Source organism: Elephas maximus, chromosome 5 (assembly GCF_024166365.1).
Source record: "Elephas maximus indicus isolate mEleMax1 chromosome 5, mEleMax1 primary haplotype, whole genome shotgun sequence".
NCBI classification, from domain to species: Eukaryota; Metazoa; Chordata; class Mammalia; order Proboscidea; family Elephantidae; genus Elephas; species Elephas maximus.
Genome location: NC_064823.1, coordinates 17,981,195 through 18,006,691, shown reverse-complemented (window position 1 = coordinate 18,006,691; position 25,497 = coordinate 17,981,195). Strand labels below are relative to the sequence as shown.

At 37.2% G+C, this 25,497-nt stretch overlaps 1 protein-coding gene across 1 annotated transcript in view; it reads left to right on the top strand.

Annotated features, from left to right (window-relative positions):
- SLC25A31 (solute carrier family 25 member 31) overlaps window positions 1-25,239 on the top strand; it is a 33,910-nt gene extending 8,671 nt beyond the window's left edge. The window contains exons 2-6 of the mRNA XM_049887044.1: window positions 2,720-2,847; window positions 12,514-12,631; window positions 15,395-15,549; window positions 17,225-17,350; window positions 25,048-25,239. Coding sequence (XP_049743001.1) covers window positions 2,720-2,847; window positions 12,514-12,631; window positions 15,395-15,549; window positions 17,225-17,350; window positions 25,048-25,239 — 719 coding nt within the window. The remainder of the gene's footprint in view (window positions 1-2,719; window positions 2,848-12,513; window positions 12,632-15,394; window positions 15,550-17,224; window positions 17,351-25,047) is intronic.
- Window positions 25,240-25,497: the final 258 nt, after the last annotated feature.

The following is a 25,497-nucleotide window of genomic DNA, read 5'->3' as shown; positions in this document are numbered from 1 at the left end:
AAACCCTATGAAGCAGCTCTACTCTGTGACACATGGGGTCACCGTGAGTCAGACTCAGTTCAACAGCAACAGGTTTGATTTAGAAGTTAAGGGGGCAGTGGTGGTTCGGTGGTATAATACTCATCTTCCATACAGGAGACCCAGGTTTGATTCCCTGCCAGCACACTTCATGCATACCGAATGTTCCTCTATCAGTGGAGAGTGGCATGTTGCTATGATGCTGAACAGGTTTCAGCAGAGCTTCCAGACTAAGACAGACTAGGAAGAAATGCCTGGCAATCTACTTTCAAAAATCAGCCAAGAAAAAGCCTGTGGATCACAGCAGTCTGACGCACAGCCAATCATGAGGATGGCACAGGACCGGACAGAGTTTTGTTCTGTTGCGCATGGGATTGCCATGAGTCAGGGACCAACTTGACAGCTACTAACAACAACTGTTGAGCCAGACCACTTGGGTTTGAATTACAGCTCTACCATTTTATGACTGAGTGACTTTGGGCAAGTTTCTTAACTTCTTTTTGCCTCAGAAGTTGTTTCTAAAGTCATTTCTTCATCTGTAAAAATGGGGAGACTAATAGCACCTATGTCATGGAGAGGTTGTAAGGATTAAATGATTTAAAAGCAGTTACTAACATTATTATTGTTGCCTTTATTAATACTGCCTCAAAAAATTTTATAGTACTTGGTTTCTATTTTCTTTTGTAGAGCTTTTATTTTCTGTACTTCAGTAATTTTAGGATGTATCTGTGTTTTGTTTTCCTAGAAACCCAAGCCTACAGTAGAGTCAGAAGATCTAGTTCTAAATCCTGGTTTGGCTCTTTATTAACCATGTCCTTTGACAAGTTTTTAAGCTTTTCAAGTTTCGGTTTGCTCATGTTTAAAATGGGGATAATAGGAAAACCTACATCCTAAGCATAATATGATGATTACATGAAATATATGTATGACCTGTTGCTTTTGAGTCAATTCTGACTTATAGCGACCCTATAGGACAGAGTTGAGCTGCCCCTTAGAGTTTCCAAGGAGCTGCTGGTGAATTCGAGCTGCCAGCTTTTTGGTTAGCAGCCGAGCTCTTAACCATTGCGCCACCAGGGTTCCATGTGTGTATGCATGTATATATAAAAAAAAAATGTATATATCCTTTCTGGTGCCTGGCATATAGTGGTAGCTATTATCATTAAATGTCCTAAGAAATGTCCTAGTAAAGGCCAAATCAGTTGTGAGTACTAAGAAGATTATTTCTTCGTTATTAAATGTGCTTAATTGTCTTTATGCTACTGCATTACATTTAGCTTGCAATTCACCAAGACTCTGTATCTTTTTCCACAAGTTGTACTTACTTATTTAACCAATAAATATCTTTTCATCTCATCTAACTTTGTCAGTTTCTGAGCACTGGCCCTGTCAGCTAATATTATTTGCATTTGAATCCTTGTCTTTATAAGACTAATTTTGGGTGTTCTCCAGGCTGGTACTAGAAGTACCCTACTTGGTTTATCAGGGTCAAATCATTTGACAATTTGCAATCTAGTGGGAACAGCCATGGCTACTAAGGAGCTAGCCTACCATGTTCTAGGACATCTCTGAATTACAAGGAGAATTATAGGGGTCTAAAAAAAAAAAATATTTTTTTTTTTTAGAAGACCCTGATAGGGCTGGTCAGTCCATGGAAAACTGAAATGGAAAGATCTTTGACTTCAAAAGTTCCTTCCAGTCTCCATCCGGCCTCTAGAGATGACTGAATTGAAAATGGATCCCTTTTGTGACTAAATTCCAACCTCTTTAGATTCTTTTATCTCTTTATCATTCTCATTAGTATACATACAAGCCAGTAAGTGGGTATATTTGTTCTTTCCAAAATACCCGTTTCTAACATAGTAATTGTACATCACAGTTTGGGAATGAGGCTTTTCTGACTAATACTAGTAAGCTCTGTTTTTCTACTTATGCTTTCCATAGGTTTTTAGGTATCCAAGGCTTTTATTAGAAATGAACAAAATTTGAATGGGGTACGTGGAGTTAATACTGCCTTTCTTCTTCAGTGGGGACACACATATTTTAGAAAAGTTTATTTTCCTCAAGAGAAGTTTTATATAATTCAAATACAGGCAGTCCCCAGATTACAAATGAGTTTCATTGCTAACCCTGTCTTTAAATCAAATTTATGCATAAGTTGAAACAAGTACGGTTTATATCTAACATCAGTCAAATGTTTGTCTTGGTATATTGTATATAGGGTACCTTACTATGTATAAAAATATTAAACACTTCCAGATACACTAAAACATTTTTAACATAATAATACAATAGTAATAATGTTTTAATGCACGTCTCAGGTAGCACCTGTTCGTTATTATGAACAGGTTGAATCCACCAGGCACCCTTTGGAAACTCTATGGGGCAGTTCTGCTCTGTCCAGTAGGGTTGCTGTAAGTCAGAATCAACTCAACAGCATTGGGTTGGTTGGTTTGTTTGTTTTTCCTTTGATATTTTATATGAGGAGGAAATGCTTGAGTGGTGGGAAAAAAATTAACAAATGACATATTAACCTTGAATTTTTAATATAATAGGCTTTATGGAGTTGGTTCATAATTATGGGTTGTATGTAAGTTGGACGTTCGTAACCAAGGGACTGCTGGTAGCAAAATTTGTTCAAACTATGGAAATTATTTAGTGATCATGCAATATAAATTCATATTTACTGTGCTTTGTTTTGTAGGTTTTTTGAGTTATTGGCGTGGCAATTTGGCAAATGTTATCCGGTATTTTCCAACACAAGCTCTGAACTTTGCTTTTAAGGACAAATACAAGCAACTTTTCATGTCTGGAGTTAATAAAGAAAAACAGGTAATTATATTTTAATGTCTAAAATTTTCTAAAAAATAATTGGGAGGCGGAGCCAAGATGGCGGACTAGGCAGACGCTACCTCGGATCCCTCTTACAACAAAGACACGGAAAAACAAGTGAATCGATCACATACATAACAATCTACGAACCCTGAACAACAAACACAGATTTAGAGACGGAGAACGAACTAATACGGGGAAGCAGCGATTGTTTCCAGAGCCTGGAGCCAGCATACCAGTCAGGTACGGCACAAGCACAGAGACCTGCTCCACCCCCCTGAACTAACCCCGGGAGGGGGACTAGCCGGTTCCACGGGCGGCGTGGGACGCAGCCGTTAGGAGAAGTCCCCGGGAGGCAGTGACTGATCTTGGAGCAGAAAGAGCAGCACCCGAGCCGGGGAACCATCCCACAGGGATTTGGACTGCACGCAGGTACGCCATAAACACGGAGAGTTGCTCCACCCCCTGAACTAACCCCGGGAAGGTGACCATCCGGGTCGCGCGGGCGGCGTGGGACGCAGCCGGTAGGAGAAGTCCCCGGGAGGCAGCGACTGGTATTGGAGCAGGGAGAACAGCGTTCCAGCCGGGACACTCGGTCGCGGCACAAGCACGGGGAGCTACTCCACCCATTTGAACTAACCCCGGGAGGGGGCCCACCTGGTTCATGGGGGCGGCACGGCCACGCGGCTGGAGGGACGAGAAGTCCCCGGGAGGCAGCGACTGATTTTGGAGTCGAGAGTGCACCGTCCCAGTAGGGGAGCCTTGACGCTGGGCGTGGGGCTGGAAGCGGAGGATCTGACCGTGACTCCAGCGGGCCAGACCCCCCGGGGGCAATCTCCACACAGACAGCACACATAGGCGACGCGCCCGCGGGAATCTCAGATATAATAGTCTTTCCAAGCAAGACAAGCAACTCTGGCTATATTCTGAGTTGCTACTCTCCTATCTCTCTGTTCCCTCCCCCACCCTCCCCAGGCGGCTTCATTAACATCTGAATAGCCTGAGCCAGAGGGAGAACTCTGATAGGGATCTGACTGCAGTTTTTTTTTAGCGGATTTTCTGGAAAAACTAGTTTCCCAGTGATGGCTCGGAGACAACAATCCATATCAAACCACTTAAAGAAGCAGACCGTGACAGCTTCTCCAACTCCCCAAACAAAAGAATCAAAATCTTTCCCAAATGAAGATACAATTTTGGAATTATCAGATACAGAATATAAAAAACTAATTTACAGAATGCTTAATGATATCACAAATGAAATTAGGATATCTGCAGAAAAAGCCAAGGAACACACTGATAAAACTGTTGAAGAACTCAAAAAGATTATTCAAGAACATACTGGAAAAATTAATAAGTTGCAAGAATCCATAGAGAGACAACATGTAGAAATCCAAAAGATTAACAATAAAATAACAGAATTAGACAACACACTAGGAAGTCAGAGGAGCAGACTCGAGCAATTAGAATGCAGACTGGGACATCTGGAGGACCAGGGAATCAACACCAACATAGCTGAAAAAAAATCAGATAAAAGAATTAAAAAAAATGAAGAAACCCTAAGAATTATGTGGGACTCTATCAAGAAGGATAACCTGCGGGTGATTGGAGCCCCAGAACAGGGAGGGGGGACAGAAAACACAGAGAAAATAGTTGAAGAACTTCTGACAGAAAACTTCCCTGACATCATGAAAGACGAAAGGATATCTATCCAAGATGCTCATCGAACCCCATTTAAGATTGATCCAAAAAGAAAAACACCAAGACATATTATCATCAAACTCACCAAAACCAAAGATAAACAGAAAATTTTAAAAGCAGCCAGGGAGAAAAGAAAGGTTTCCTTCAAGGGAGAATCAATAAGAATATGTTCTGACTACTCAGCAGAAACCATGCAGGCAAGAAGGGAATGGGACGACATATACAGAACACTGAAGGAGAAGAACTGCCAACCAAGGATCATATATCCAGCAAAACTCTCTCTGAAATATGAAGGCGAAATTAAGATATTTACAGACAAACACAAGTTTAGAGAATTTGCAAAAACCAAACCAAAGCTACAAGAAATACTAAAGGATATTGTTTGGTCAGAGAACCAATAATATCAGATATCAGCACAACACAAGGTCACAAAACAGAACGTCCTGATATCAACTCAAATAGGGAAATCACAAAAACAAACAAATTAAGATTAATTAAAAAAAAAAAAAATAATTGGACTTGTCTTACCTTTGATGGAAACCGTGGTAGCATAGTGGTTAAGAGCTACGGCTGCTAACCAAAAGGTTAACAGTTTGAGTCCACCAGGCACTCTTTGGAAACCTTATGGGGCAGTTCTACTGAGTCCTACAGGGTCCCTACATGTCAGAATCGACTCAACAGCAGTGGGTTTGTGTTTTGTTTTTTTTTTACCTTTGATATTTTATTTGAGGAGGAGGTGCTTGAGTGGTAGGAAAAAAATTAACAAACAACGTATTTACCATTAATATAATATGTATTGTTACAGAAATTATATGGGAAATATAGAATTATGTTAACTCATTCAGGTTTCTCTAAACCTCTTAACATAACTTTAATAAGTAAGGAATCTTTTGTCTCAAGGCATTATTTCTCTAAAAAAACATTTAATTTACATCTTATTCTACCGCACTGGAGAAATTCAGCATTTTATCCGCTTAAGCAAAAAAACAGTCAACAAGTAGGTATTTTCTGCCACTGTTGTAATTTATTCTCTGAAGAGGTAAATTGTGTTCTTGTTTATGATTTAGGATCTATCAATCAAAACCCAGAAAATTATAAATTTAAGTTAGAGAATTCTTTTTCTTTTTTTATTTGCAGAGGTGCTTTTTGTTTTTGTTGTTTTCAAGGTAATAACTTCCTTAGTTACAAAAGTCTCAATTTCAAAATTTTCTACTTATATGAACTACCATATTTTCACACAAATAAAGTGTGCCTTCTACCTTAGTTTGCCAACCACGCCCTTCCCCCATGAGGTATTTTCATAAGTACCAATATGCTAATTTTCTTACTTGTTGCTGTAAAGAATTAGCATAGCACGCTTACGAAAATACCCCAGTATATGTCATGTTCTGGTTTCTTATTTTGCTGCCTTCGTACGCACTATACCACCTAAATTACTCTCAAGGTCTCCCCTCACCCCTACAAACTCTTCCTCTCACCCTTTTTTCCTCCCTCCACACCCACTAACAAGCAATCTTAGCAGATTTTTCCAAAGCAACTGTTTGTGAAACATTTCTTTGTTGCTGTCACCTTTCAGTTATACCCCTTACTCCCTTTTTCTTATAACATCTTTCATTTAAAAAATGTTTATTGACTGTTTTACACTGTCTTATATATGGAGGAGGGCATAAAGAAAACTCTTTAGACTTGTAATCAGAAGATCTGGATTTGGATCCTGACGCTTTGCTTATTTAGCTGTCTGTTACTGAAAGTCACTTTACTTTTCTGATCCCTAGTTTCCTCATCTGAGAATTGGACATAATAATACCTACCTCAGAGTTTATTGTGAGGTTTAGATAAGATTACGTGTAAAGTGCTTAGCATAGCACTGTGCTTTGTAGTAGGCCCTCAGTGAAATATTCCTGCCTTCTTTAACTGACAGATCTAATAATTGGGACTTCCCTTGACTCAGAATCTTTCTTTGTCCCTGTGTCAGAGACTCTCAAGACCACCCTTAGGTTCGATGATTCACTAGAAGGACTCACCAAACTCAAAAAAACTTTTATACTCATCATTACAGTTTATTACAGCAAAAGGACACAGATTAAAATCAAAAAGGGAAAAGGCACATAGGGCAGAGTCCAGGAAAAACCAGGACCAAGCTTCCAGTTGTTGTCTCCCAGTGGAGTCACATGCACAGCACTTAATTCTCCCAGCAACAATGTGTGACAACATGTGTAAAGTGTTGCCAGCCAGAGAAACTCACACAAACCTTGGTGTCCAGGGTTTTTGCTGGGGATCAGACACATGAGCACAAAGCGTGACTGACAGCTACTTAGTCTCTAGCCTCTACCTACCCCACCCCCAGAGGCCAAACTGATACACCATGCCCAAAGGGCCAGACATAAAAACAGCATTCACCAAGCAAATGCATAGAGACCAAAGCTTATCAGTGGTTCTTAGGGGTGGGCAGGATGGGGGAAGGGGCAGTCTTTGCTTACGAGGCCATGATTTTCCGTTAATGGTGGTGGGATAATTTGGAAAAGGATGGTGATAATGGTGGCACAGCGTTATGAATATAATCAGTATCACTGAATCACACATGTAAAAATTGTTGAAATGGCCAAATGTTTTGTTGCATATGTTCTTACTACAATTAAAAAAAAAAGAAACAAGCATTCACCATAAATCAAATTGTTAGCATAAACTATTTGGTGTGGTCCAAAGTCTCAGCTACACAAAGACATAATTATCAGGCAAGATATTGCAAGGGCTCAGGGATTATCTCTCAGAAGCCAGTCAGCTGGCCAGCCCTGAAGACCTTTGCTATGCGCAGGGTTTAGGCAACCCAAGACTGTCAGATTAAACCTTTACTGCATACTTTCCACCCCACCTCCCCAAAAAGGTAATTTCTACAGGACTAAGCCCAAGTGGAACAGTTAACGACTCTTGAATTAACCAGAATATTTGTTATTAAAATCTGTTCTAACTGTAGATAGCATGGCTCTGGAAGTTTTATAAAAAGTGACTTTGATACTTGTGAAAAATCTGTAGTAAATCCAAATTAGTAGAGCCTGAGTTGAAAACGTTTTTAGTATGCTTATAAAAAGCATGCTATCTTGTATGGAATGTAAAGGTATTCAGTTATGATTAATGATATAATATTTAAATATGTATTATTTGCTAAATTTAGATATTAATGACCCATTTGTTTTTACCTTTGAACATCAAAATTTTATCTCATCTCTACCCCCCAAAAAAAAATTGTGGAGAAAAATAACTAAAAAAGAAAAATCAGTACTTTTGGTTTCTCATCAAAGAAACACAGTGAGTTTAAGCATCATCAATCTACCACAGTGAGATATCACAACACATCTATCAGAACGGCAAAAATGAAAAATAGAGATAAAATCAAATGATTTGAGGATGCAGAGAAACAGTCACTCTTAAATTGCTGATGGAAATAGAAAATGACACTGCCACTCTGGGAAAGAGTATGGCAGTTTCTTGCAAACTAAACATGGCATTTACCATCAGACCCGGAAATTGAACTCTTGGGCATTTATCACAGAGAAATGAAAACTTATATTCACAAAGGAAAACCCAGTGTATGCAATGTTTATAGCAGCTTTTTTCACAATAGGAAAAATTGGAAACAACCAAGATGTCTTTCAACAGGTGCTTGGTTAAACACACTGTTGTAGTATATCATACTACGAAATATTACTCAGCAATAAAAAGGAACAAACTTTTAATACATGCAGCAACTTTAGATTCTGAGTGAAAAAGACATCTCAAAAGTTATATATTGTCTGATTTCATTTGTATAACAGTCTTGAGAGGACAAAGTTAAAGAAGTGGAAGACAGATAGTGGTTGACAGGAAGGAGGGAAGTGACTGTGGCTATTAAATGGTAGGATGAGGCATCCCTAAGATGGAACTGTTGACTGTGGCATCAGTCACATGAATCTGCACATGTGATAAAACTGTGTAGAGCTAAATCACATACAAATAAGCGTAAGGATTACATAAGACTGTTGAAATCTGAATAAGTTAGGTTTTTATCCATGGCAATTTCCTATGCTATAGTTTTGCCAGATGTTACCATTGGGGGAAATCGATGGAAGGGTTTATGGGATCACTCTATTATTTCTTACAACTGCATGTGAATCTACAATTGTTTCAAAATAAGTTTTTAGAAATAGCCATGGTAAAAACCAAAACCAAGCCCATTGCAATTGAGTCAGTTCTGATCATAGCAACCCTATAGGTCAGAGTAGAACTGCCCCATAGGGTTTCTAAGGAGCGTCTGGTGGATTTGACCTGCCAATCTTTTGGTTAGCAGCCATGACCCTTAACCACTGCACCACCAGGGCTCCATAGCCTTGGTAAGGGGGGTGTACACCATTTGTTTCACTAAATTTTCACCTCTCACAGTGAGGTAGTTTTATCCTAAATGCACAGAAAGGAAAGCAAAACTCAAAGCTTAAGGTACTTGCCCAAGTAATTTGTTCATGTCTTTCTGACTCCCAAACTCAGGTCCTTCCACCACACACTACTCTTCTCTCGGCTTGGCTAACTAGATTGGATGAGCCTCAGCCGGGCCTGGGCATAAAATTTCTCTGCCACCCCTTAGGAGCTTCCAGCACAATCCTTGACAGAGAAGACTGGAGCTTCTCCCAGCTGTCTTCACTGCCTAGGCAAACTTTCTTAGAAAGAACTTTGCTCCCAGGGCATTTGTTCTTCCATACACCATTGGGTTTCCTCACTCAATATCTATTTGTCAACAGTTGAAAATAAACAGGATTATTTTTCTTCACAATCTTCGGACTTCTCTTTCACTCTTCTCTCTCTTCCTGATTCCTCTCCATCCATGCCCCCTCCTTTAACAAGACTTGAAATTACTAACTTATAGTAACTGAGACTCGTTTATACTGATGCGTTACCTCTCCTTTTTAAGCTTAATTGTAGAGGGACAGGTTTCATCCATTACAAAAACGCTTATCTTTCCTCCTTCCCTCCCTACCTCCCACCTTCCTTTCTTCCTTCTTTTTTCCTCCTCTCCTTTCCCTTTTCCCTCCCCTCACTAGGCTGCTTGTTCTGTTTACACATGTTATGCCTGCCTGCATCATTTTTTCACAGTTCCTACTTTGACTATTAAAAGTGTCCTAGTTTGAATGATAAATTTTATGATAATGCATGCAAAAAGTCATTGATCTGCCTTCTTTTTCTTATATGGGAAAGGAAAAAGGTTTAGTAGAATCTAAGATTCACTTTATAAACCTTTATGCCGTACTTTATGTTTGATTTAACTTATTTGGTTGTAAGAAACAGAGATTCACTGAAATTACTTCAGGGAAAGGGGATTTATTGTAATGATACACTGGCACTGGAATTTGAACCAAAGGCAACCCTAGGGATTGGTCTATCTCTCTTTCTAATGAACTGCTTTTTTGTATGTATGCTTGCTGTTTTCTCATTATTGCCTACCTCTTTCGTTTACCTATATTTTCTTTCTCCTTTAAGTTTAGTGTTAATATCATGGAGGTCCCTTCTGGCCTTTCTCTGAGTAAGAGGTTCTTAAACTGGAGTCCATGGATGCTTTAGGTATACAGTGAACACACTAAAAGTGTATGTTTATGCATGTGTTATTTTTTTCCTGGGAGAGGTCTATAGCTTTCAGCAATCTCAAAGTAATCTGAGACCTAAAACAAAATTAGTAACTTTCTGTTTCTACCCTTACTGCAGACTTGCTTGGAATCTCTAAAGTCATGTTCCCAAGAAAGAGACTTTGACCCAACTCATCTTTTTCTACCAGGTTACAGATCATCTATGCATTAGCTACCTTTAGGTCAGATGCAGTCTCCAAATTACCTCTGTATGATTGTGAAACATATACACTGGCACTAATCAGTTTTACTCGAAAGGAGCCATGGGAAGCTGGGAACAGTAATTGGCATTCCCAGTATGCTTTGTTAGAGCAATATTTATTGAATGTGTTATTTCAGGCAAGACTTGCTCTGTGAAATAAAAAGATGAATGAGGAATACTACCCTCCAAAAAATGGAAACAAACCAAATGCTCATCAACTAAGGAATGGATAAATGTGTTCATACAATGGAATATTATTTGGCAATAAAGAGGAATGAGGTACTGATAAAAGCTACAACATGGATGAACCTTGTAAACATTATGCTAAGTGAAAGAAGCCAGTCACAAAAGGCCACATACTGTATGGTTCCATTTATACCAAATGTCCAGAATAGGTAAATCTGTAGAGATAGAAAGTAGATTAGTTGCCTAGGACTCAGGGAAGAGGGGTGGGAAGACAGGAAGTGACTGCTAATGGGTACAGGGATTCCTTTTAAGTTGATAAAAATATTCTGAAATCACGGGGATGGTTGCACAACTCTGTGAATATACTATAAACCATTGAATCGTATGTTTTACATAGGTGTGTTGTATGGTATGTAAATTTATTTCAATAAATCTATTATATAAAAAGTAATAATCCTAACTTCAAGAAATGTGTGGTCTCTAGGAGATAAGACATGTCCACATTATAAATTGAAAGTAGAAAGTGGTTGTATTATTTTCAAAAAAGATGAGAATCTGGAACATACTGACATTTGACATATTGGTCATGTGATTTATCTTTAATTCTCTGAGAGATGAAGTATTTATGGGAAGAGAGTATGATTGCATACAGTTTTGGAAGGGTTGGACATCAGAGAAGATTTCACAGAAGCGATAGAGCTTAAATTAGAGGATGAAGCAATAGGTAACTATTTTTTGTTTAAAAAGATAGGAAGTGCATGCCAGGCCAAGAGCAAACCGAGAGTTCCAAAGCTGAGACTTAAAACTATTGTTAGAAATAAGAGCAGGAGAGTAAAGCAAGAAACTGAGTGTAACTAGAACATTTTTCACTTTAATGTATATAATGGTTACAGTGGCCATGTAGCCTGGATTTTCCAAAACAGCTCCAGTTCAAATGTTCCTTTCTTTTTCCATAAATTCCAGGTGCTGAAACATTTGAATTGGAGCTGTTATAATTGACTTCTGCCAATTTTCTTTCAGCGTTTGAACATAATTATATTTTTGAGCTATTCAAATTTAATTATATGAAAATCACACAGTGAAATAGGGGCATTATGAAATATCACTGTCTCCCCGTCCCACCCCTCACAAAAAAAGGGCACAACTAAAGCCTCCATATATGTCTGACATTTTAGTCATTAGCTAACACTATTATTAACAGAAAATACATACGGTTTAAAGGAATGATTATCTTATTATGTGGCCTCTTTTGCTGACTTGGGCTGCTCTTGCTCAAAAAAAAAAAAAAAAACCAGTAGTCGATTGAGTTGATATCGACTCATGGCAGTCCCCTGTGTTGCAGAGTAAAACTGCACTCCATAACGTTTTCAAGGCTGTGACCTCAGAAGCAGATTGCCAGGACTTTCTTCTGAGGCACCTGTAATGGGTTTGAATCACCAACCTTTCAGTTAATAGTAGAGCACAAAGATCATTAAAATATCCTGGAATTTCAGTATGTCAGCACCTAAACAACATATCTGCCTGATGAGAAACAAAGGATACATGGATGTGAAGAGAAGTATTTTGAGTTTCTCTCCATACCCAAATAAAAACCTTTATCTACAAGCTCATTAAAGTTTGTTTAGTGTCTGTTGAGGAATATAATAAAGCAGTAGATCAGTGGTAAAGAACTTGGTAAAAGGAAGATAAGTTTTAATATCTGATAACATTTAGATTTCAAAACGTAACGGTACTACCTTCTTTTCTTCCATCTTAAATTATTCCTTATGTATTCATTTTTAGAGAAGGGATACTATAATACATATTATAGGTGTTTATAAAAGCAGTTTGTAAATCTAGCTTTTTAACCTTTATAGAAATAAGAATTTACCAGCTGTTTTAAACAGTCGGGTTCTGTAGTTTAATAACCACTTTTTAATTAATATGTTTCAGTTCTGGAGGTGGTTTTTTGCAAACCTGGCTTCTGGTGGAGCTGCTGGGGCAACATCTTTATGTGTAGTGTATCCGCTAGATTTTGCCCGAACCAGATTAGGTGCTGATATTGGAAAAGGTATGGCGTTTTTAGAAATAACTTCTCTGTGTTTTGAACTATGTGTTATTTATTGTAGAGTTATGCTGTAACAACCGTGTTAGCAGATACAGAATAAAATTGTTATTTTCAACCAAATGGTACTCCTAAAAAAAAAAAAAATTTTTTTTTTTTTTTTTTACTCCTAGGGCCTAAAATATACAGCTTTTTCCCCTCCTTCAAAGGTAGGAAGGGAAGGCCAACACTGTAGTGTTGCAAACACAAAGACTACTAATGCTTTACTTCCATTTTTTCCTAGAGAGCCAACTCCTAAATCCTTTCATGGACTTACCCCTCTAACGACTATGGATGCTCTCTAGATTGGATGTACAATTGTCATCCTAGGGATTCTTTTTGCCTTTCTCCTTAACTTTATTTATCACATCTTCCTATTCTACTTTTTTTTTTTCCTATTTATGTTCTTTGGTAGCTTTCTGAGAGTGAATAGGATATAATTTGAGATCTTGCATGTCAGAATGCCACTGATTTACTGTCTTGATTAATATATGGTCATACATACAATTCTGAATTTAAAGTCATTTTACTTCACAATCTTCAAAGCATTAGCCTGGCTTCTAGTTTTCAATGTTGCTCTTAAGGAATTGGATCATTTTCTTACTCCTGATCCTTTCTATCCCTGATGACCTGATATTTTACAACGATGTATCTTGATGCCATTCCTTTTTCAGTAATTGTGGAGGTTACTCAATTGACACCATTTAGTTTGTAGACTTGCGTTCAGGGGAGTAAGTCACTTGGCTGCTTAGGGTGAGGATGGGGATTTTGAGGATCCAGCTACTCCCCTGCTTTCACTCTAGGATAGTATTTAGTTCCTCCAATTTCTGAGTCTTTCTGGGGTTATTGGAGGCAAAATGGCTTCTCAACAAAATCTCCCTCTACAAGAAAATAAGTTTTAGCTTACCATTCTCTACTAACTGAGTTTCCACTCCTTCATTTCCTTTCCATCTTGGAAAAATGTGTGAATTTCATTTTCTGTCTTGTGCACTTCTTTGTCTATGTGGTTTTAAGCCTATTTTGCTCCTTTACTATCATTTTAATAGGTTTTCTCTAGGAAGCAGAGATTCATTCAACAAATATTTATTGTCTACCATAAACCAGGCCCTTCCTTAAGTATAGGCTGTGTATCACACACCATATAAGACATGGAGCTCATGTACCTTATAGTCTAGTGGAGGAAACAAGCAATAAAAAAGGAATAAATGACTAAAATATGCTATCATTTAATGATAAATTCTATGAAGAAAATTTTAGGAAAAGTGGGTGAGACCAGTTTTAGGAAAGTGATCAGAGAAAATATCTTAGAAGAGGTGGCAGTTTGAGCAAAGATGAAAATACAAGTTCCATCTGTCATGTTTAACTGGAACTCCATATTGTTATTGCTAAGTGTCTTAGTCACCTAGTGCTGCTGTAACAGAATACCACAAGTGGATGGCTTTAAGAAAGAGAAATTTATGCTCTTCACAGTCTAGTAGGCTAGAAGTCCAAATTCAGGGCACCAGCTCCAGGGGAAGGCTTTCTCTATCTGTTGGCTCTGGGGGAAGGTCCTTGTCATCAATCTTTCCTTGGTCTAGGAGCTTCTTGGCATGGGGACTTCAGGTCCAAAGGATGCACTCTGCTCCTGGTGTTGCTTTATTGGTGGTATGAGGTCCCCAACCCTCTGCTCGCTTCCCTTTCCTTTTATCTTGTGTAAGATAAAAGGTGATACAGGCCACACCCCAGGGAAACTCCCTTTGCATTGCATCAGGGATGTGACCTGAGCAGGGGTGTTGTTACATCCCACCCAAATCCTCTTTAACAGAATGTAATCTTGCCTTGTTAACCATAGGCAGAGATTAGGATTTACAACACATAAGAAAATTACATCAATTGCAAAATGGAAGACAACCACACAATACTGGGAATCATGGCCCAGCCAAATTGATACACATATTTTGAGGGAGCATAATTCAATCCACGACACTAAGTAAGTAAAAAGAACTCAGCGTGTCTGTTTTAAATTCTGTAGTTTTGTTTTCTCTCAAAATTAGGAAAACTTTATTTTTGAATATTACATTCTACATATAATAAGTTTAAAAATATTGTCAAGTAGTTCTAGGTCAAGAGAAAATAAAAAATAAAACCAACAAATGCTAGAAAAAAGATACCACATCTAAAATGTTTATAATCCTAAATTTCCTAGGTGCTTGGCTTTGTCTTTTTCCTTTGTCTTTTTGTTCTTCAACTGAAGGCAGTCTTGGAGTTTTTCATTCCCAAGTATTTTGTGAACCCCAACTAGTAACTCCTGGTAACCTATAGGGTAGAAAAGAACTGCCCCATAGGGTTTCCAAGGCTGTAAATCTTTACAGAAGCAGACCACAACATCGTTCTCCCATGGAGTGGCTGTTGGGTTAGAACCACCAACCCTTTGGTTAGCAGCTGTTTACATTTAACCACTGTGCCACTAGGGCTTCTTGGTGATTTTATAAAAATGTTTTAAGTCAGATTGCTTAAACTTGATTGCTTTCATAAGAAATTGGTATTTTTACTGAAATCATTTTAAGGTGCTATTTGAAATCTCAATTGATTGTCTTTAAATAAATGGAAGGATTTTAGTATGTGCTTTTTTCATAAGAAAGGTTTCTAAAAGGCAGTTTAGGAAAATTAAAATCTGTAAAATGTTTAATTAACTTTATTATTTAGCTGATATATAATGTTGCTAATAAATTTTAAATGACTTTATTTTAGGTCCTAAGGAACGTCAATTCAAGGGTTTGGGCGACTGTATTATGAAAATAGCAAAATCGGATGGAATTGCTGGCTTATACCAAGGGTTTGGTGTTTCAGTTCAGGGCATCATCGTGTACCGAGCCTCTTATTTTGGTGCTTATGACACAGTTAAGGTAATTTGGGGGTTTAACTTGGATATTGTAAATAAATGATTCATTTATTTTTATTGTTCAGCAGATACGGTTACTTTTAAAATTACAGAAATCAAAGTAAATGATAAAATAAGGAGAAACGTTATGGAATTCTGTTTAATTGTTACTTTGGTATAACGTAATTAAAATTTATAATTTATATTTTGGATCTGACTGTAGACATGAAGATGTCTCTGAACATTAGTCTTTTGCGGTGTTTGCATTGGAAGATTCACCATAAATCACTTTGCAGATGGGGAAGACATGATGATTAGGCTTACCTCCAAGTCACATCCTTAACACATTTCTAACAGACTTTTCTGATTTTCCATTAATTTGTTATTGCTTTTTTACATGTAAAAAATTAATAATCAATTTAGTACCTCATTTTGGAAATAGGCATGGTATGATTAATTAAATATAATGAATGCTATTATAGCTCAGTTATCTATGGGTCCTGGTATATTATGTATTGCATTCCCCAGGTCGTTCTGCAGTCATTTTCGTATCTTGATAACACTTCCATAAAGTAGGAAAGGGAAAGATTATAATAATGGCCACCATTTTTTGAGCCGTTACTTTGTTCTAGGAACCCTGTTAAAAGTACTTTGCGTCCTCAGTGTTCAGGGATAGCTTTTAATATCTACATTTTAAAGATAAATAATCTAAGAACAGTTCTGTAATTTACTTTCTAAGTGGCAGGCAAAGCCCATGCTCTTAATCACTACATCACAAAGCTTCCAAAAAGAAGCAATGAAATTAGTATCAGTATTATTTATTAAATAAAATTAAAACTTGAAGGAAATTTTATAATAGGCTTATATATTACAGTGAAACCTGTGAAAGCCAGATCTCGACAGGACTGCCTTGTTTTTCCAAGTCTCACAAGTTTTCCAGCCTTTGACAGCATACAGTCATACTACTTTTCCATTGCGTTTTAGTGGAAAATACTGGATTTTCCTTCTCTGACAGGTTTCCACTTTACACAGGTTCCAGCTTTCTCAGGTTTTACTGTATCTCTGTGCTCCTTTATTAGTATAAATGTAGTTGAATGTCATTTTATTGTGATTTGGACAGATTACTTTCAATTTTTAGTGTATTTTTAAGACAGATATGTTAATAGAAATTATAGAATCTCGTGTAATTTAATCACAGAAAATTTGTATACTCTCCTCTGCTTTTCTCTGTTATTACCTTCAATAGTAATGAAATTTAGGAACGTAGTTTCTTCACTAGCTTAGGACGTTAAACTGACATCATTGAGTATCATCTCTTGATGCCGTTAGCAGGCATTTTTTCATGTTTTTCAACTCTGAGGAGGAGCCATGGAAGAAGTTTTTTGCACACTGGGTTTAGGTGCCATTATTAATACCCAGCCCATTGCCATCGAGTTGATTTCGACTCATAGCGACTCTATTATTAATACAGCTCCTGTAAAATAGACAATAGACTTTTGAAGTTGTAGTCATATATGGAATTCTCCATTCTTATTGATCACCTGTATTATTGGAATCTTTCTACAGTGAGCCCAGCTGTTTTTATTCCTTTTTAAAAATTAATCAAGCCCTCTTTCATATTATAATAATTACCCTCTGACTTAAGAATTTCAGATACTCTGGAAATTACTTGGTTACTTGATAACATTTTTATTTTCTAGGGATTATTACCAAAACCAAAGGAAACCCCATTTCTTGTTTCCTTTTTCATTGCTCAAGTTGTGACTACGTGCTCTGGAATACTCTCTTATCCCTTTGACACAGTTAGAAGACGCATGATGATGCAGGTATTTTATATTATTTGTAAGTTTAATTGGACTTTCTAATGTCTCTGATATCCAGGTATCATTATTCAAATTTTAGAGAAATTTTGGCTGAAAGCAATACATTATTTCTTTTGCCTAACTAAAATAAATGCAAAAAAGTCTCATATTCTTTCCTAATACAGCCATCAGACAAGAAAGCTGCTTCTTCATCTACCTTCCAAACACAAAGAAATACTTTCCACTCCTGTAGATACATTGTTTGGAGGGTGAAGGGGACTGGCAGTGATTAGATGAGTACGTCTATTTTAGATGAAATGTTAGATTAAGTAGAATTAACTCAGTCACAAATCATTGATATATGTGATAATTTGTTACATTTTAATATAATAAATAATTGAACTTCAAGGATGAAAGCTTATTTATAATGATTTAAGTTCTAAATATAAACTTCCAAACCAAAATTTTGATATAGTCAATCTCCATTGATACTACTTGCTAACATTTATTCTCACAGCAAATATTTGAGGGCCTAATTTACGCTAAGCTGGTGGCGCAAACAGTTTGCTCTCAGCTAATGACATAAAGGTTGGTGGTTCAGACCCACCCACCAGTGCCACAGAAGAAAAGCCTAGTGATCTGCTTCCATAAAGATTACATCCAAGAGAACCCTATGGACCAGTTCTACTCTGTAATATATAAGATCACTATGAGTTGGAATCAACTCAAAGGCAATGGGTTTGGTCTGGTTTTTATGATGACGCCAGAGTCCCTGGAGGGTACAAATGGCTAACATGCTTGGCTGCTAGCCAAAAGGTTGGAGGTTCGGGTCCATCCAGAAGTGCCTTGCAAGAAAGGCCTGGCTATCTACTACTGGAAAAGCAGCCATTGGAAACCGTATAGAGCACACTTCTAATCTGACACACATGGGGTCACTATGAGTCAGAATCTACTCGAAGGTAACTGGTCTTATGGCGACACACAACAAAATAAGACAGAGCTTGCACCCAAACTCATAGTCTGCTATTGAAGACATACAGTTAATGGTTTAAATAGAAATATGCATAGGTACCAGGAATGCAAAGAGGAGGGGTGCCCAAATGCCTACACTGATTAGGTGGAGCCTCTTGGAGAGCTAAATCTTAGTGAACAGGCTTTCTTCAGACAGTGGAAAGGCATTCTAAGCAGAGGGGAAAATACATATACAAAATAAAGAATATTATCTGTGACTACAGTGCTCCATTAAAAAACCATTTGTATAAGACCAAGAGGTCAACAATTACAGCAAAAATGAGAAGATAAGGAGGCAGGGAAACTAGACTAGTGGAAATAGAACAACCAGAACGCAGTTCAAGGAAAATGTTGACATACTACTATGAAAGATGTAACTAATGTTATCGAACAATTTGTGTAGAAATTGTCAAATGGGTACCTTTCACCAAAAACATAGTAAAATATTATTTTTAAAAAAACATATGCAAAGAGGTATGGCTTGAAAAGTAGTTCAGTATAGCTGGATCATGAAACAATCAAAACCAAACCAGTTGCAATCAAGTTAAGTCCAGCTGTTGGCGACCCCATGTGTGCCAAGTTGAACTACATTCTGTAGGGTTTTCAAGGCTGTGGCCTTTCAGAAGCAGATCACCAGGCCTTTCTTCCAAGATACCTCTTGGTGGTTCTTTCAGTTAGTGGTCCAGTGCCTAGCCATTTGCACCACCCAAGGATTTCTGGTCTCATGAGGGCAAGTGAAAGTGAAGCCAGAAGGCTAAGATAGTAATATAATGCCAGATAGTGTCCTAAGTATTTTACACTTTAACTCATTTAATTGACAAAATAACATTATGAGGTCAGGTACTATCATTGTATATGTATATGAAGTGGTCCTGGAAGAACCCAGCAGGGCCACCAGGAAGGGTAAAGTGTATCTAACCTATTACTTCACTCATGGACTATCCTGAGAATTATCCTTTTTTTCATCTGTATTTTCTCTAGCTCTATATCTAAAAAAAATACACTGAGAAACTTTTTAAAATGATGGATTAATTTGCATGTGGACTGTAGATCATGGTATTATATCAACATTAAATTTCCTGATTTTGATAACTGTACTGTATGGGTATGTAAGAAAATATTCTTGCTTTTAGAAAATACATACTGAAATGTTGAAGGATAAAGGGATGATATGTGGTTCAGAAAAAAATTGTGGGTATGTGTGTTTTTATATACGTGTGTGTGTTTAATAGCAAGAGGAAAGGAAGGAAGAAAGATAAAGCAAATGGGATAAATTGTTAACAACTCTGGATATGAATATCGGGGTTTTTTTCCTTCCTAATCAATTCTTATGCCTTTTATTTCCTTTTCTTGCATTTCAGCATTGGCTGAGACCTCTGATTCAGTTTTATATTAGTGATAGCTAACAACCTTGTCTGGTTCCATACTTTACAAGAAATTTCCTCTGTTACATAATTTAATGTTAGCTGTGTGTTTTTTCTAGTTATCGTTTATAATGTCATGGCAGTTCCTTTCTGTTCCTGGGTTACAACAGTTTTTAATCATGAATGGCTGTCATGTTTTTTCTTTATCTGTTGAAATGATCATTTTTTTTTTTATTCTTTTAATATGTTAGTGTTTTAGATTAATCTGTTTTCTAGTGGTAAAGTAAACATGTATCCCTAGGGTAAACCCAGCTTGGTCATGATGTATTGTGTTTTGTATCCCTTGTTGGATTAGACTTGCTGATTTTTGTTGAGGATTTTTACATCCATTTTTCAGTGACATTGGTTTATAATTTTTCATTCTATATTGTCCTAGCCTGGTTGTAGGTACAAAATCTCTTCAAGTCTCATAAAATATGTTAGGGAGTCTTCCCATTTGTTCTCTTCTCTAGAATAATTTTTGTAAATTAGAATTAAATGGTCACTGAATGTTTATTAGAACTCACAGGTAAAGCCATTTCGACATGTGGTTTTCTTTATGAAAAGATTTTCAACAACTAATTTAATTTCTATAATGATTATAGGATTATTCCAATGTTTTGTTTCTATTCTGTTGGTAAACTTTATTTTTCTAGTAATTTATCCATTTTTTCTGAGTTGCCAAAATAATTATCATGGAGTTTTTCATAATATCCTCTTGATCTTTCTTTAATCTCTGAATCATCTGTAGTTATATTGTTGTATACTGTCGAGTCAATTCCAACTCATAGCAACCCTATATGACAGATCAGAACTGCCCCGTAGGGTTTCCAAGGTGTAATCTTTAAGGGAGCAGATCACCAGGTGTTTTCTCCCTCTGAGTGGCTGGTGGGTTCAAACTGCCAGGCTTTTGGTTAGCAGGCGAGCGCTTAACTACTTTGCCACCAGGGCCCCTTGTAGTTATTTTACCTTTACTGTTTCTAATGATTTAGAGGCCTTTTTTTTTTTTCTTCCTTCCTAGAATAATGTTTCTGAAAGTTTATTTCTAGAAATTTTAAAGTATTTCAAAGAACTAAATTTTGACTTTTTATGCTCTATGTTGAGTTTATTTTCTATTTCCTTTATTTCTGCTGTTTATTTCCTTATTTATACTTTCTTTAGGTTTATTCATTTTCTAAAAATATTTAGGTTGCTCAGTAATTTTCAGCCCTTTTCCAATTTTTCAAGCTCAGCATTTCTTTTTAAGTACCACTCAAGCTGTATCTCACACATTTTGTTAAGGAGTTTCTGATTATCGTTTGGCTTTAAATATGGTCTAAGGAGTGTTTTCCTTAATATCCAAACATATAAGGTTTTTCTAGTCACTTTTTTAAAATTTTATTGTGGTCAAATATATATAACAAAAGTTTGCCATTTTAATCATTTTCAAGTGCACAATTCGGTGACATTGTTCTGCCATCACCACTGTCCATTTCCAAAAGTTTTACATCACCTCAAACAGAAGTTCAGCACCCGTTTCAGCAATAACTTCCATTCCCTCCTTTCTCCGGCTCCTGGTAACCACTAATACACTTTGTTTCTATGCATTTGGTTATTCTACATACTTCATATAAGTGGGATCATACAGTATTGTCCTTTTGTATCTGACTTATTTCACTTAGCATGATGTTTTCAGAGTTCATCCATATTGTAACACACATCAGAATTTCATTTTTCTTTATTGCAGAGTAATAGTCCATTGTATGCCTATACCACATTTTGTTTACCCATTCATCTGTGATGGACGCTTGGATTGTTTCCACCTTTTCACTATTGTGAATAATGCTGCAGTAAACATTGGTGTACACGTACTCACTTAAGTCCTTGCTTTCAGATCTCTTGGGTATATTCCTACAAATGGGATTTCTGGGTCATATGGTAATTCTGTGCTGAACTTTTTGAGGAACTGTGAAACCCTTTTCCACTGGGGCCACACCATTTTATATTCCCACCATCTGTGCAGTTTCTCCACATCCTTGGCAACACTTGTTCATTTCTGTTTTTCTGATCATAGCCATCCTAGTGGGTGTGAGGTGACAGGTCATTATGGTTTTGATTTGCATTTGCCTAGTGACTAGGAGCCCGAGTGGCTCAGTGGTTAAGTGCTCAGCTGCTAACCAAAAGGTTGGGAGTTTGAACCCACAAGCTACACCACAGAAGATGCAGCAGTTTACTTCTGTAAAGATTTACAGCCTTGAGCAAGGTCATGGAAGCTCCATAGACACATGTAAACTCCCTGAGGGACTGAATTGCTAGTCTGTCCATGATCTCGGGGAACATCTAGCTCAATTGGCAAAACACGGTTTATAAAGAAAATGTTCTACATTGTGTTTTGGTGAGTAGTATCTGGGGTCTTCAAAGCCTCTGAGTGGCCATCCAGGATACTCCACAAGTCTCACCCCTTGGGGAGCAAGGGAGAATGAAGAAAACTAAAGATACAAGGGAAAGATTAGTCCAAAGGACTAATGGACCACAACTGCCACGGCCTCTACCAGACCGAGTCCAGCACAACTAGATGGTGCCCGGCAAACAACACTGACTGCTCTGACAGGGATCACAATAGAGGGTCCCAGACAGAGCTGGAGAAAAATGCAGAACGAAATTCTAACTCACAAAAAAACACCTTACTGGCCTGACAAAGACTGGAGAAACCCCAAGAGTATGGCCCACGGACACCCTTTTAGCTCAGTAATGAAGTCACTTCTGAGGTTCACCCTTCAGCCAAAGATTAGACAGTCCCATAAAACAAAACAAGACTAAAGGGGCATAGCAGCCCAGGGGCAAGGACTAGAAGGCAGGAGGGGACAGAAAAGCTGGTAGTAGGGTACTCAGGGTTGAGAAGGAGAGTGTTGATTTGTCATAGGGTTGTTAACCAATGTCATAAAACAATATGCATGCTAACTCTTATATATATATACACACACAAACACACACACACACACATATATATATATATATATATATTTACAGCCTTGAAACCATATGGGGCAGTTCTGCTCTGTCCTGTAGGGTCGCTATGAGTTGGAATCAGTGGGTTTGTTTTCATTTTTTAATTTCTAGAAACATCTTTTCATGTGCTTATTGTCCATTTGTATATTTTCTTTAGAGAAATGTTTTTTGCCTACTTTTTAATTGGGTTGTTTTCTTTTTGTTGTTGGATCGTAGGAGTTCTTTATATATTCTGAATATTAAACCCTTATCAGATGTATGGTTTCCAAATATTTTCTCCCATTCTGTAGGTTGTGTCTTCACTTTGTTGATAAAGTCCTTTGATGCACAAAAGCTTTTCATTTCTGATGAAGTCCAATTATCTATTCTTTTTGTTCTTGCATTTTGGTGTCATATCTAAGAATCCATTGTCAAAAATTAGGTCTTAAAGTTTTACCCCTATGTTTTCTTCTAAGAGTTCTATTGTTTTTGTTCTTTTATTTAGGTCATTGATCTGTTGGAGTTAATTTTCATATGTGGTGTGAACTATTGATCTAATTTCATTTTTTGGCATGTGGCGATACAGTCGGCCCAGCACCATTTATTGAAGAGTTTATTCTTTCCCTGTTGAATGGACTTTGTACTCTTGTTAAAAATCATTGGCCATGGATGTATGAGTTTATTTCTGAACTCTCAATTCTATTCCATTTATTTATATATTTATCATTATACCAGCACCATACTGTTTTGATTACTATAGGTTTACAGTATGTTTCGACATCAGGAAGTTTGAGTCCTCCTGCTTTATTCTTCTTTTTCAATATTGTTTTGGCTGTTTGGGACCCCTTGCAATTCCATGTGAAATTGCAAATTCACTGTTGCATTTGTTAAAAAAAAAAAAAACTATTGGAATTTTTATAAGGAGTGTATTGAATCTGTAGATTACTTTGGATAATACTGATATCTCAACAATGTTAAGTCTTCCAGTTCATGAACATGGACTGTCTTTCCATTTACTTCTGTCTTCTTTAATTTCTTTCAGCAGCGTTTTAGAGTTTTCAGTGTACAAGTCTTTCATTTCCCTGGTTAAATTTATTCCTATGCATTTTATTATTTTCGATGCTATCACAAATGGGATTGTTTTCTTGATTTTCATTTCATATTGTTCATTGCTGGAACATAGAGACACAGCTGATGTTTGTGTGTTGATTTGCTGTGTTCATTTATTAGCTGTAGCAGCTCTTTTATGGATTCTTTAAAATTTTCTATATGTAGTATCATATCATCTTCAAATAGAGATAGTTTCACTTCTTCCTTTCTGATATGGATACGTTTCATTTCTTTTTCTTGCCTGATTGCTCTGGCTAGAACTTCCAGTACAGTGTTGAATAGCAGGAGTGATAGCAGGCATCCTTGTCTTTCACCATTGAGTATGAATATTAGCTGTGGGTTTTTCACAAATGTCCTTTATCATGTTGAGGAGTTTCCCTTACAGTCCTAGTTTGCTGAGTGCTTTTATCATGAAAGTGTATTAGATTTTGTCAAATGTCTTTTCTGTGTCGATTGAGATGATCATGCAGTATGGTCAGAGATTAAATTAGGGACTATGTAATGTCATCCTATAAAATTTGTTAGCCCCAGTTTCATGGATTGAATTATGTCCCCCAAAACATGGGCGTATCCGTTTGACTGGACCATGATTCCCAGTATTGTGTGGTTGTCCTCCATTTTTAGATTGTAATTTTATGTTAATGAGGATTAGGCTAGGATTGTAACACCCTTACTAAGGTCACATCTCTGAGCCAATGTAAAGGGAGTTTCCTGGGGTGTGGCCTGTACCACCTTTTATCTTACAAGCGATAACAGGAAAAGAAAGCTAGCAGAGAACCTCATACCACCAAGAAAGCAGTGCCAGGAGCAGAGTGCATCCTTTGGGCCCGGGGTCCCTATGCGGAGAAGCTCCTAGTCCGGGGGAAGATTGATGACAAGGCCGACAGAGAGAGAGAGCATTCCCCTGGAGCTGATGCCCTGAATTTGGACTTTTAGCCTACTTTACTGTGAGGAAATAAACGTCTCTTGTGTTAAAGCCATCCACTTGTGGTATTTCTGTTAGAGCAGCACTGGATGACTAAGACACCTAGTATGTGGTTGGTTTTCAAATGTGCCTGAAAATTATGTATATTCTCCCATCATTGGGTACAGTATTCAATATATGCCCATTAACTCAACGTACTTATTCAACACAGTGTTAACCTTACCTATCCTTAGTTCTGAATGAAAACTATCTTAAGATAAAAGATACTAATACAACAGTAAACTGTTTTGTCTTTCTTTTTATAGAGTGGTGAGTCTCAACGGCAATATAAAGGAACCTTGGATTGCTTTATGAAGATATACAAACATGAGGGAATCAGTGCATTTTTTCGTGGTGCCTTCTCCAATATCCTTCGTGGTACAGGGGGTGCTTTGGTGCTGGTATTATATGATAAAATTAAAGACTTCCTTAATATCGATATTAGAGGTAGTTCATAAAGAGGTTAAATTAAGATACATGTATTTATTAAACATGCAATTTACATAGCTGCCACCTGTAACATTTTGGTAATATGTTATTACTGCCGGTATTTTTCTTAATGTGCTAATCCTTCAATAAAGCATAGGCATTTTTCAAGGATTTGAATACTTGATATGAGATAAACGTGGGCTTCCTTCCACTTAGACTCAAACTTTAATGAGACGTTTTACTTGTAAGCAGTGTACGTTATTTCTATTTGTTTAAAATCCTTTTCT